At 23.8% G+C, this 11845-nt stretch overlaps 2 protein-coding genes across 3 annotated transcripts; one reads left to right on the top strand and one right to left on the bottom strand.

Annotated features, from left to right (window-relative positions):
• Nucleotides 1–432: 432 nt before the first annotated feature.
• LOC145846231 (uncharacterized) lies at nucleotides 433–1442 on the top strand. Its single transcript, XM_082953127.1, has one exon. The coding sequence runs from the start codon at nucleotides 471–473 to the stop codon at nucleotides 1200–1202; it is 732 nt and encodes a 243-aa protein (XP_082809253.1). The 5' UTR covers nucleotides 433–470; the 3' UTR covers nucleotides 1203–1442.
• Nucleotides 1443–6317: 4875 nt separating this feature from the next.
• On the bottom strand, nucleotides 6318–9668 carry LOC145846962 (uncharacterized). 2 transcript variants are annotated; one of them, XM_082953474.1, is made up of 8 exons: nucleotides 9546–9668; nucleotides 9205–9234; nucleotides 9045–9074; nucleotides 8763–8813; nucleotides 8395–8460; nucleotides 7670–7735; nucleotides 6899–7029; nucleotides 6318–6524 (listed from the first exon to the last, which is right to left on the bottom strand). In XM_082953474.1, exons 1-7 carry the CDS (start codon nucleotides 9649–9651, stop codon nucleotides 6905–6907), a joined length of 474 nt encoding a protein of 157 aa, XP_082809600.1. In that variant the 5' UTR covers nucleotides 9652–9668; the 3' UTR covers nucleotides 6318–6524; nucleotides 6899–6904. The 2 variants fall into 2 exon arrangements, with proteins under 2 accessions (XP_082809600.1, XP_082809601.1); XM_082953475.1 differs by lacking the exon at nucleotides 7670–7735.
• Nucleotides 9669–11845: the final 2177 nt, after the last annotated feature.

Raw genomic sequence — 11845 nt, forward strand, 5'->3', positions numbered from 1 at the left:
AATTGTTAACTTTTAGTTTTATTTTTATTTAACTTAATTTTTTAAATACCACTATTATAAATGATTCCAACAAAACTGTTAAATTTAGCTCAGCGTTTTTTATAAGAATACTATGCAATATATTTAAATCTTGAGTTTTTGAGTTTTTTTATTTTAAACTTGGAACAAAATTGTTTAACACTACTATCTTTTTATTATGAAAGTGTAGAAACTAATAATTTATTTAAATTTTTTTCAAATACAAAGTTAAAAAAAATAAGCCTTTAATCTTTAAACTTAAGTTGAATAAAATCAAAATATCAAAGTATTTATTAATGTATACTTTTACTAAAACTTAATACTTTCAAATTGAAATAGTTACTATGGTTTTATATTAAATTAGTGTATATATTTCAACTAATCAAAAACCAATTTTTACAACTACAGCACAAAACCATCTTGTAAATAAAAATCTATGACAAACACAACAAATGATAACGCTGAAAAAAGATAACAAGAAGCAGTTGGACACAGAAGTCTTCACCAACTTGCAATGGAGCGATGACAGCAAGCTCTTCCACAAGTACAGGCTGGCAGTCACCACCTACATGGTCTCCATGATACTGAGGGACTTCTACTGCGGCTACTACTCTTCCGTCTTCCACTACACGTGGTTCTTCACCAACTGGCAGATCCTGTGGATCACCTCCTACAACCTCCTGTCTCTTTCAACGTACCGGGCCATCGAAGACAACAAACCTGTGAGCAGCAGGCACCTGAAGTGGCAGATGTACCTCCAGTCGTTCGGCTTCAACTCCTCCTTCACCGTCATGACGTTTTTCTGGTTGCTGCTGGCTTCTAGGACGGACAAGCCTCTGTGGTCGCTGCACAACTTGCACGTCCACTGCTTTTCGTTCTTGCTCATGCTGGCAGACGCGATGGTGACCAAGACTCCGGTGCTGAAAGAGCATTTCGTCTACACTGTGTTCGGGGGCATGGTGTATACTTTTTACACATTTTTGTTGTACCAGTTCAGCGTTGTCACTGATGTTTACTTCTTTTTGAACTGGGCGAACCGTTCCACTGTTTTTGTTGGAATTGGTTTCAGCTTGTTTAGTGGCGTTGCTGGACATAGTTTACTGTATTTTCTGTTTAAACTAAGGTCAGTTTTACACAGAAAATACGTAAAAAAAGAAGCCTTAGCTAAATACGAGTTGGTATAAAATTTTAAAACATACTTTGATTGTTTTATTAAATGTTGCTGAGAGAATTATATATTTTTATTTAAATATTAATTGTTTTACTCACTATAGAATTATTTATAATCCAAATTTAAATTACTACTGTGAAAATATTTTTAGAGAGTTTTTTACTAAAATATTTAATTACAAATAAAAAACAATATGTACTTTTTTAAATGACAAAAAAATAATTAGTATACCTTCATATACAAATATTATATTTAATAATAAAAAACCAGAAAAATTACCTACATTAATCAAATTATAAAACAGGTATAAAACCTTTTGATATTTATACTATATTAATTGTCTATTTTATTGATGTTTTTTATTTATCGTCAATGTGATAAAAATATTTAACAGTAGAAATAATTAATTTTAGTTAAACCAAAGTTTTAAACATTTTATTGTTAATTTATGTAAAACTATTTGAAGTTTTCTATCAACTGTTTTATTTGTAAAGTTTTGTCTATAACTGTTGACACTACCTATTTTTGTTTTATATATGTTTAAGATTTTAACTATGTTAATCAAGCATTTATAATTTCAGTTCATTTTCTTAAATTTTTTTTTAAGATCTAAGTACTAATCTAAAAATAAGGTTATAAAAGTTTAATGTTATTATTTATCGTTATATCTATTAAATATTTCATAACATTCCTTTTACGAATTTAAAACTGTTAAATCTAATTTTGATATTAAAATATTTGAATTTTTTTTTATTTTTAGAAATTTTAGAGCTTACAATTGAAATATAAGCAATCATTATTTATTTTTAAGCTTGTGTTATCTTTCCGTGAAATGAAAATGGAAAGTCAAACTAGTTACCATTTTTTTTGTCTTTTGGCCAACTCTGCTTTACTTTTTTTAGTTCAATTTTAGTTAAGTTAGTTTTTTACGCCTACATAAAAATAGCAGCTATACTGTTAAAAAAGTAACAGTTGCTGTTTGAATAAAATATAAAAGCATTAATTTTTTTTTCACATTTTTTAGCTAATTGAAAAGCTCTTTTTTTTCTATAAGACAATTAAATTATTGATGGTTCATTTTTATCATAAAAATAGATTTAAAAATTAATAAAACAAAACATATATTTTAAATTTTTGAAAACAGCTTAATATATTTATCTGCACAAATTCAATTTTTGTATGATTTAGGCATTTATTACTTAAAGCATCTGTTGGTTTCTTGATTTGAATAGTACATTTATAATAAACAAAAAAGTATTGGGTATAAAATAAAAAATCTCCTTACTAGTTATAGTCAAATAATTGGTAACTTTTCAATTGAAATATTTTAAGTTTTTAAGCATAAATTAAAAAGACAACATTCAGCATGTTTTATAGAACCTAATTTATACAGGTTTGTATCTAAAATTGTTATAGTTAATGTTAAATGTAAAATTTTAACTTCATTATTTAAAAGTTATATTGTCTTAATTTGTGAGAACCGTAGTTATTAAGTAAGAGTTTAATAGAGGGTGAGTTTGATTTTCTCTGCTGTTAAAGGTGGAAGGACCTAGCTTTAAGTTTACACATTTATTCATACTTTTTGAGTTTTAAATATTTGTAAAATTAAAAACACTAGTAAGAAATGTTAACTTTGATAAATAACACAGTTTAAATGTTTGATATTGTAAATTATTTCGTGTTTATCTTAATAAAACGTTCATTACTTCAAAAACTATGTAAAAATTAAACATGTATAAAACGGAACTAATTTAATTGAAATCTACCCTTCTTTCAAGAGTATTTATGAAAATATCTACCCTATATAATACTTTAATCCACTTTGAATAAATACTGATAGCTATGCATTCTGTTTCTGGTTGTATATTTTATTTAATTAAAAAAAACATTTAAAAAGAAAAAGTAGTTAATAAAAATTAATTTGAGATTTTTTAAATGAAGTTTGTGCTTTTCCTAAATTGTTAAGAATTTATATTTCATTAATAACTTTCTGTATTTTTTTGTCTTTAAAATGCAAAATGTTTTGATAAGTAGTTTATTTTTGTTTTTAATGCTTATTAAGAATTATTAAGAATTAATGCTTATTAGTTTTGTTTTTGATAAAGTTTAGTTTTTTATTAATCACTAAAGTACTTATTAGTTTAGCATTCTCAAGTATTTTTTATTTTTACGACATGAAAGATGATGCAAAATCGTTTGAGTATTTTCCATTTTCTTAGTAAAATTATTATTTTTTAATTTTTATAGCTATTCAATCAAATGATCTTTTAACCATTTTATAAGCGTGCTAAAATTTTAATTTTTTAGTTTTACTCCTGTAATCTATTTATTAAATCGATTAGTAAACTGATATTTAAAGAAAATAGAATTCAACTAATAACAATTTAACACTTCTAGGTTTAAAAACTGAGAATGCTACAAGATTTTTTTTTTTGTTAAAGCTTGTAATAATAATAGTTTAAAACTACAGTTATAATTTGTAGAAATTTATTTAACGTTTAATGCAAAGTTGTTTACATAAGTTAAACTATAAAAAATAATTTTATTATTGGTTGTTTAGTAATAAATACGTTCAAGTTCCTAAATTTATTTGAATTAATTTGCAGTAAGACAATTTCTAAAACTAATTTCGAAAATCTGTTTAGCTTTCAATTTAAGTATATTATCATTTAGTTTAAATATGTAGTCACGTAAAAAGCAGTATTTTTGTGTGTAGTTTCTTTTAACTTATCATTGGAATTATATTTGATGTTGTACACTAAGTTTTTAGAGCTGTCCTTACTGTAGCTAATCAAAGTAATTAACCTGACTAACATATAAGACCTAACTTAAAATGTCAAAATGTTTTTCTTGCTACCTGTTGATACTGCTTTCATTTGACCTTTCGAGCTAGTTTATTTTTTAATTCAAAAACTATTTTTAAAGCAATGTTAAAAAGACTTCTAAAATTACAACGCCGGTCAGTCTGAAGACTAGAGTATTGAAAATGTTAACATGTCCGAAAAGATTATTAGTGTTTTTTATAAATGACACAATTTTTTTCTCAATCTCTTTGAAAGACTTTTTTTCCAAAGATGTTTTGTTTTTAAGTAAAAATCTAAACAACAACTTTTACCTAACATGTTTTACCATTTGTTTTCAGCAGTTACCTTGAAAACTCGACGTGAACCAGATTTTAAATCTATTGTATACACTTAACATGAAATAGTTTTACTATTCATATCCAATTAACAAATTTAAACCTTGTACATCAAGTCTTAACACTGATTTTGAACAAATTTAAATATTTTCATTTTATAAAAAGTATATATGGTAGGTTGCAGTTTATAAATATACATGTTATTAGGTATATAAAGTTTTATAATTGCTCAAAACTTAATTTTAAGAGTTTCAAGCTAAAATTTTTGTCCCTAGACTTATAAAATACTTTACTGAATATAAATAGTATTAAATGGACTTTCTTATAAACCTAGTACCTAGAGTACCTTACGTAAGTTATAACCTCATACATATTTAATTTGAAGTATAGTATTTTCTCGCTTGAGTGAGTACTTAAAACACAAAAAAAAAAGCGTGTTCATGAAGTTATATATAAATATTCTCACTTTAAACTTAACTTTAATATATTAAAAGTAGATAATATATCAATAGATGTACTATTTTCTGTGAAGTTGACAATAACAGCAAACAAGTATTTAAAAAGAATGTTCAAAATTTTGCAAATGATATGTTTGTGATTACTTTGTTGTCCTACAACTGAGCTAAATTTTGTGTTTTAATGGTGCACAGTATTTAACTACAGTGATTTTTATTAATTAGTTAAAAATATGTTGTGTGTTCTTTAGTATTTTTGTACCTACTCTTTACATTTTTCAACAACACAACACATAAAATAGTTTTTTAAACATTAATTACAGAACGACTTTTTTTGATCAAAATAAAAAAAGAGTATTTTAAACACAATATTATTTGCCATAAAAAAAGTGCGTACCAAACTGTAAGTGCAGACTTGAAAATAATGTATTTCTAACATCGGGAGGTTACTTTTTACTTAAAATCTACATAACCTTTAACAGTAAAAAATCTGGTAGTAGAGTTGTTCTGAAATGGTTAAGTATTCTACCTTAAGAAGAATGTTAGAGAAAGGTTAAAAGCAACGTATGCCCTATCATTATAACGAATTTTAACATATCAAAACTAGTAGTCATAAGTTAGATACGTAGTTAGTGCCAATTTTAAAATTTTGTTATAAAAACTTTTTTGTATTTGCATTCTTGAAGTATTTAAAAATATGTATTTTTTATTGAACGACAAAAAAGCCGTCAAAATAAACTGAAGGTTTGGTCCTAAGACCTGGTGATTGAAGAACCTTTCGGTTATGGAGTCGCACACCACTGATATCTTTTAACATCTTGTCAAGGACAATAAGTGCTAATCAACACTAAAACAAAAAATATCCAAATTTGAAATAGTATTTACTTATTAATGAACTTGTAATCAGTATTATTTTATTGATGCTCCTGCTTAAATTAAATTGGTTTGGTTAAAAGTATCAGCAAACTGTTGAACTGCCAATCTCTGATTAGAACTTTTATAATTATGACATGGTAAACATTAAAAAATCTAGTGTAACTAGAAAAAAACAGAGATGTAAATTTAATATTTTGCGGTTCATATAGTTCTACATCATAAGGTAAAAAGCTATAGAAAGTATAAAGTAGATTAAAGGTCATTTTACATTTGAACAATTGAATATTTTTTATATATTTTAATTTTAATACCTGGAGTCTTACTTTTTTCAAAGAAACTACAGTTTTATACATTTAATTCGAAGCTAGCAAAATTTTAAGCTTTTGAGTAAATACTTTGGAGTTTTTCAAGTATAAAGCAATTTTAATACTTTTTAAGTACTCAATTTTTAACTGTTAATTATTACAACATTAATATAAAATAGTGAAAAAGAGTGTGTCTCAAGTCAGCAAATAAAAAAAAGTAATTTTAATGAACAGCATTAAAATTTATATTAAGTTTGAAGTTGTTTTAAATCTAACTGTTAATTTTTTCCAATATATAATGTTAGTTATTTTAAAATTACAACTACTAAAAATGTTACAAAAATTTTACTTTATATACGCTATTTATTAAAAAGTGAAAAAAGTTGGAAGCTTTTTAAAGAAAAAGTTTTATTTTCTTAAAAAAATAAAATAAAACAAGAGTAATCATCATTTTATTTCAGAACTTTAGCTGAAAGAAAATAAAAAATAATTTTAAAGACTTATGTACTTAATCCATTAAGATACTTCTGATTCAACAAGACATAATGGTTTTTCATTACCTGAAAATATAAAACAAATGTAAAGTCCTTTTTTTTATGTTCAATCGTTGAACTTCACACTTTTAAATTAACTGTTAATTAATAAAACTTATAAAAAACCGTAGAACAACTATTATCTAAACTAAATAAAGACTATGGAATAATAAAATAAGAGTCAGTGATTTAAAAGTACGTAAAATGTCTTTATAAGGAGAAGTTTGTTCAATCTTGATGTTTAAATTGAATTTAGTCACTATAATGTATAGAAATGAACTAAAAATTTTCCTAATAAAACTTTAAATAGATATTAAGTATACAGTTTTCGTAAAAATAAATTAGAAAAAATAAATTTGCTTTTGTTGTGTTCTTTTTTGTTAATTAAACCAAAAAAAAACCTTTTGTTAGTTCTCTACTACAGTATCTGCATATATCTTATTATAGTCAACATTATTATCAACGTAGTTTTTCTTTGGATCTGCTAAATCAATATAAACTGATATTTTACCATCTTCAGAACTCGTACACACTGTTTATTTATGAACATTTTTAGGCTTGAACGTGAATTTCTTTCGAAAATAAACAAGAAATAAGAAGAACAAAGGTTAATTTTTTATTTATAAGTCTTTTTTTATAAGTTATTTTATAAGCCTAATTTAGAAAATTAATGGAATGTAAAATAAATGCAAATAACTTAAACAAAAAATATTATTTTAGAGAAGTTTTTATATAATTGTATACGAAAAATCTGCTTTAAATCACACTATTTTTTTAAATTATCTATTTCAAATAAAAACTTTTAAGTAGTTGTTATACTAAAATTTATAGAAATTGGTTAAAAGCAAAAGCTTCGCGTGTAAAAAATTAAAAATCTACAGATACTAAAAAGTAGTTATAAAAAATCAAAAATATGTAATTGTTTACCAAATATAAAAGTTTATGTTTCTTCTAGTTTATTTTATTGTTACTAAAGTAAGTATACTTGAAACTTAAAAGAAATCCGATATAACAAATTGTTTACTCTAATAGAGATCTTCATTTGTAATTGAAACTTTAATCAAGTAAAAATTAATTATAACTTTTTTCTTCTTGAATTTAATTTGAGAACTTTTAAAAGTGTTACGCTTAAAGCGAACGTCATGCAATATTTAAAAATAACGAACACTAACTTTGTTTACTTTGATCTTCTGCATCAACATAAACTGCTTTTGTATCATCTTCAGAATTTGTATCAACTGTTTATTTATTAAATGTATTAGTCTTTAAAGTGTTTGTTTTAGAAAAGTATATGAGTCTTGTGAAGAACAATATTAAAAAAAAAAACGCTTTTTAAAGGTCTTGTTTAAATCCTTAAGCTAAAAAATTATTTTATAAGTCTAAATTAGAAAATTAATGGAATGTAAAATAAATGCAAATAATTTAAACAAAAAATATTATTTTAGAGAAGTTTTTATATCATTTTATACGAAAAATCTGCTTCAAATCACACTATTTCTTTAAATTATCTATTTTAAATAAAAACTTTTAAGTACTTGTTATACTAAAATTTATAGAAATTGGTTAAAAGCAAAAGCTTCGCGTGTAAAAAATTAAAAATCTACAGATACTAAAAAGTAGTTATAAAAAATCAAAAATATATAATTGTTTACCAAATATAAAAGTTTATGTTTCTTCTAGTTTATATTATTGTTACTAAAGTAAGTATACTTGAAACTTATAAGAAATCCGATATAACAAATTGTTTACTCTAATAGAGATCTTCATTTGTAATTGAAACTTTAATCAAGTAAAAATTAATTATAACTTTTTTCTTCTTGAATTTAATTTGAGAACTTTTAAAGGTGTTACGCTTAAAGCGAACATCATACAATATTTAAAAATAACGAACACTAACTCTGTTTACTTTGATCTTCTGCATCAACATAAACTGCTTTTGTATCATCTTCAGAATTTGTATAAACTGTTTATTTATTAAATGTATTAGTCTTTAAAGTGTTTGTCTTAGAAAAGTATATGAGTCTTGTGAAGAACAATATTAAAAAAAAAACGATTTTTAAAGGTCTTGTTTGAAAATCCTTAAGCTAAAAAACTTAAAAATTAAAATGAAGAAACTAATAATGTACAGGTTTTTATTTAATTTGAGTATCTACAAATCCTGTATTGGTTCATTAAAAGCATGAGAAAGAAAAATTAGTTTAATAGCTAAAAATTATTTTTTCAATTTTATAGTTTACTTAATAAACATATCATAAAAAAACTAACTGTGTTTAGTTGGGGGATCTGGCAAAGTTTCATAAAAGTTTGTTGGAGTTTCTGTAAATTAAGATACTTTATTTTTTGAAAAAGCATTGACTTTAATTTAAGTTAATTAGTAGATTTCAGTTTATGACAAAAATTAGTACTACATTAGACTTTTTTTTCTGTCAATTATAAAAGAAATGTGACCTAGCTGTATCTAGAATTAAGTTTTTAAAGTAAAACATGTTTAACTTTTTTTTACCAGTTAACTTTTTTGTTTAAAACTAAGTAAAAATATTTACATACCTTCCATTTCTATCCTCTTTTTGCTTTGTTCTGTTACGTTAAACAATTGCATGAAAGTATTATTTATGAGTTTTTGTTGTATATTTTGTATCTATTAGGGCTATTAGCATATCAAGATAAATTTTAAGAAAAGCTCATAAACTTAAAACAACAAACTTACTCGTCATAAAATCTTCTTTTTTACTGTCTTCTGTAAAAACAAATATAAATAATGATTTAAAAAACAAGCTTTTAGTTATAAAAAAGCTATTAAAGGTTTTAATTTAAATTTACAAGCTAGTATACGATAAAATGTTTTATTTTTTTAAACAGAATGACAAGTTTTTTTTTACTATGAATCTTACTTATACATTAAATACCACTATAGATCAAAACAATTCAAAACTTTAAAGTTATTAGAGACAAATGAGTAAAGTATTAATAAAAATTTATTTTGAACTTAAACAAGTTGCTATTTTTCTATACGTTTTTAGTTTAGGTTGTATCAAAAAGTATACTTACTTGAACGTATTGTTTTTAGGTCCAGTTTCTTACAAATACAAACGACAAAAATAAAAATTAAGTTAACTGCAGCATAAGCAAACAATGCTATTGGTATATAAATCATAGTTTGACTTTGATAATATACCTGATAAAATTCACAAATTAAAATAGATAGTTTTCAACTTACACAAGGTAACTATTTTAGTACTATATAACTTTAATGAAGTTGTAAAATATTTTTTGTCTTTGTTTGAGTTTTTACCATGTTTTGAGATAATCTACTTTGAAGTTCACTTTGTTTTCAAAGAGACGTTTAATTTCAGTTCTATACACACAATTTTTCATTTATATGATTAAATAATTATTTATACTTTGGAGTAAACTAATATTTACCAAGAATTTATAAACCTTGCACTAAAAAAATCCATACTTTGTAAAATAACAAAATGCTCGCAACATAAAAATATTACTTTGGTTTTGATTTAAGTTTAAAAACTTATTTCTCTCACTCTCTTTCTTCAACTAATAAATTAAAATAATAAATACGGTCAAAAAGGTATTTGCTCTTTCTATCTTAAAATAAAACGGTTATTTACATCGCAAATAGTTGACAGAATATAAATACTTTCCACATAAGCACTTTGAACAAAGCACAAAAGAGCGTATTTAACTGGAAGTGCTTACTTAACAAACTGCTAAAAAAGAAATTGAACACAGAATTTATTAGTTGAAATTGCGTACTCATGCTAAAAAGATGGTAGTTATTTTAACTGAAGTGTTAAACAAGAAGTTGTGTAATGTGCAATGGGTTTACTATTGATTTTATTTATTTTAGCATGAATATAAAAATACTTTAATCTAACCAACAGTTAAGAGTCACAACCAAATGCTTTCAAAATGCATCTTAAATACTCAGTGCTTTATAAATGTTATAGTTGGTTTTTTAAATTAGTTTGTGTCTTTTTTTAAAGCAAACTGTTGTGCGTATTGTTACTTGTAAACAATTTTTTAAACAATTTGTTATTCAAAAAAATTAAAACCTAGTATATAAAATATCTCATTTAAAAAAATATTTGCTCTGAGCTTAGTTTATATAAAACTTAAACATTCCTTTATTAATTTAATTTAAAAAAACATTTTTTTTGCTTTCAAAATATTATCTAAATCATACCTATTTGTACTTAATTAAATATTAAAACTAAAGTAATAGTTTACTACAATATACCGTATAGTTAGATCTAATTTTTAATTAATTGTAGCAAAACGTAACAACAAATTTTCAAAAAAATGAATACTAAATAAAGTTTTTAATAATAAGCAAACTTTACTGTTGTAAGAGATGACTAATAAAGATTTTGCGTAACTATTTTACTGCTTTATGACTCACCCGAAGCAACTGTTTGTTATTTTTACTTTGAATAACAACTTTATCCTTACTTAATATACATAAACTTGTGTTACTGCTTTTAATAAAAAATGTAACTAATTTGTTTATTTGTTTTTTACAACATTTTACTATCAAACTGTGTATTTTTGACACTTTATTGAGATTTTACATATGTTTTTGATTTTTAACACAGGAATCAAAACTAATTTCAAGATAAACGTTTTTTTGAATCTTTTTTTATAAATTTCACGGTTTCAAAAACGTATTAAAAAAAAAACATTATTATATCAATGTTAAGCGAAGTTTTTACGAACAAACTTTTAAACAGCTCACAGCATAAATCAGATTTTTAGATAAATAAAATGAGCCAGAAAAATGAAAGACATGTATAGGAACATTAAAATTAGGCGTATCGTTAAAGAAACAGTTTAATAGAAAAGCAAACAACTAGTTATTATTTTTCTCTCCTACTCTAAAACTAAAATAACTTACAGTCAAATACTTATGAAACAGGAAAGTGATACATTTTTTATTTCATTTCAAATCTAAACATCTTGGAAATTGATAAAGAATAAGAAAATAAAAATTGAAGCTGATCATCTTAAATGAGGTACATATCGCTGCTGAAGCTAACTTAAATAAGATTTTTATTAAAAACAAAACAGACGCTTTCTTTTAGATTATAAATTCAAAGAAATCTAGTGAAAAGCTGAAAACTAGTGTTTTATAGGTTAACTATTTTGAAAATTTATCATCAGTTGTTTTGTTCAACATTTATTTAAAAAATCATGTACACAAAAAAAAAAATTTAACTTTTTAACAATACAATTTAATTTTTTTTAATATTTTTCTTGTAAATAACCTTACACTACTTCGCAGTAAAGCATCATTTCAACTACACACAGCTTTTGAATAGAGTTAATTTATGATT

This window comes from Thalia democratica, chromosome 1, assembly GCF_965202585.1.
Source record: "Thalia democratica chromosome 1, ktThaDemo2.hap1.1, whole genome shotgun sequence".
NCBI classification, from domain to species: Eukaryota; Metazoa; Chordata; class Thaliacea; order Salpida; family Salpidae; genus Thalia; species Thalia democratica.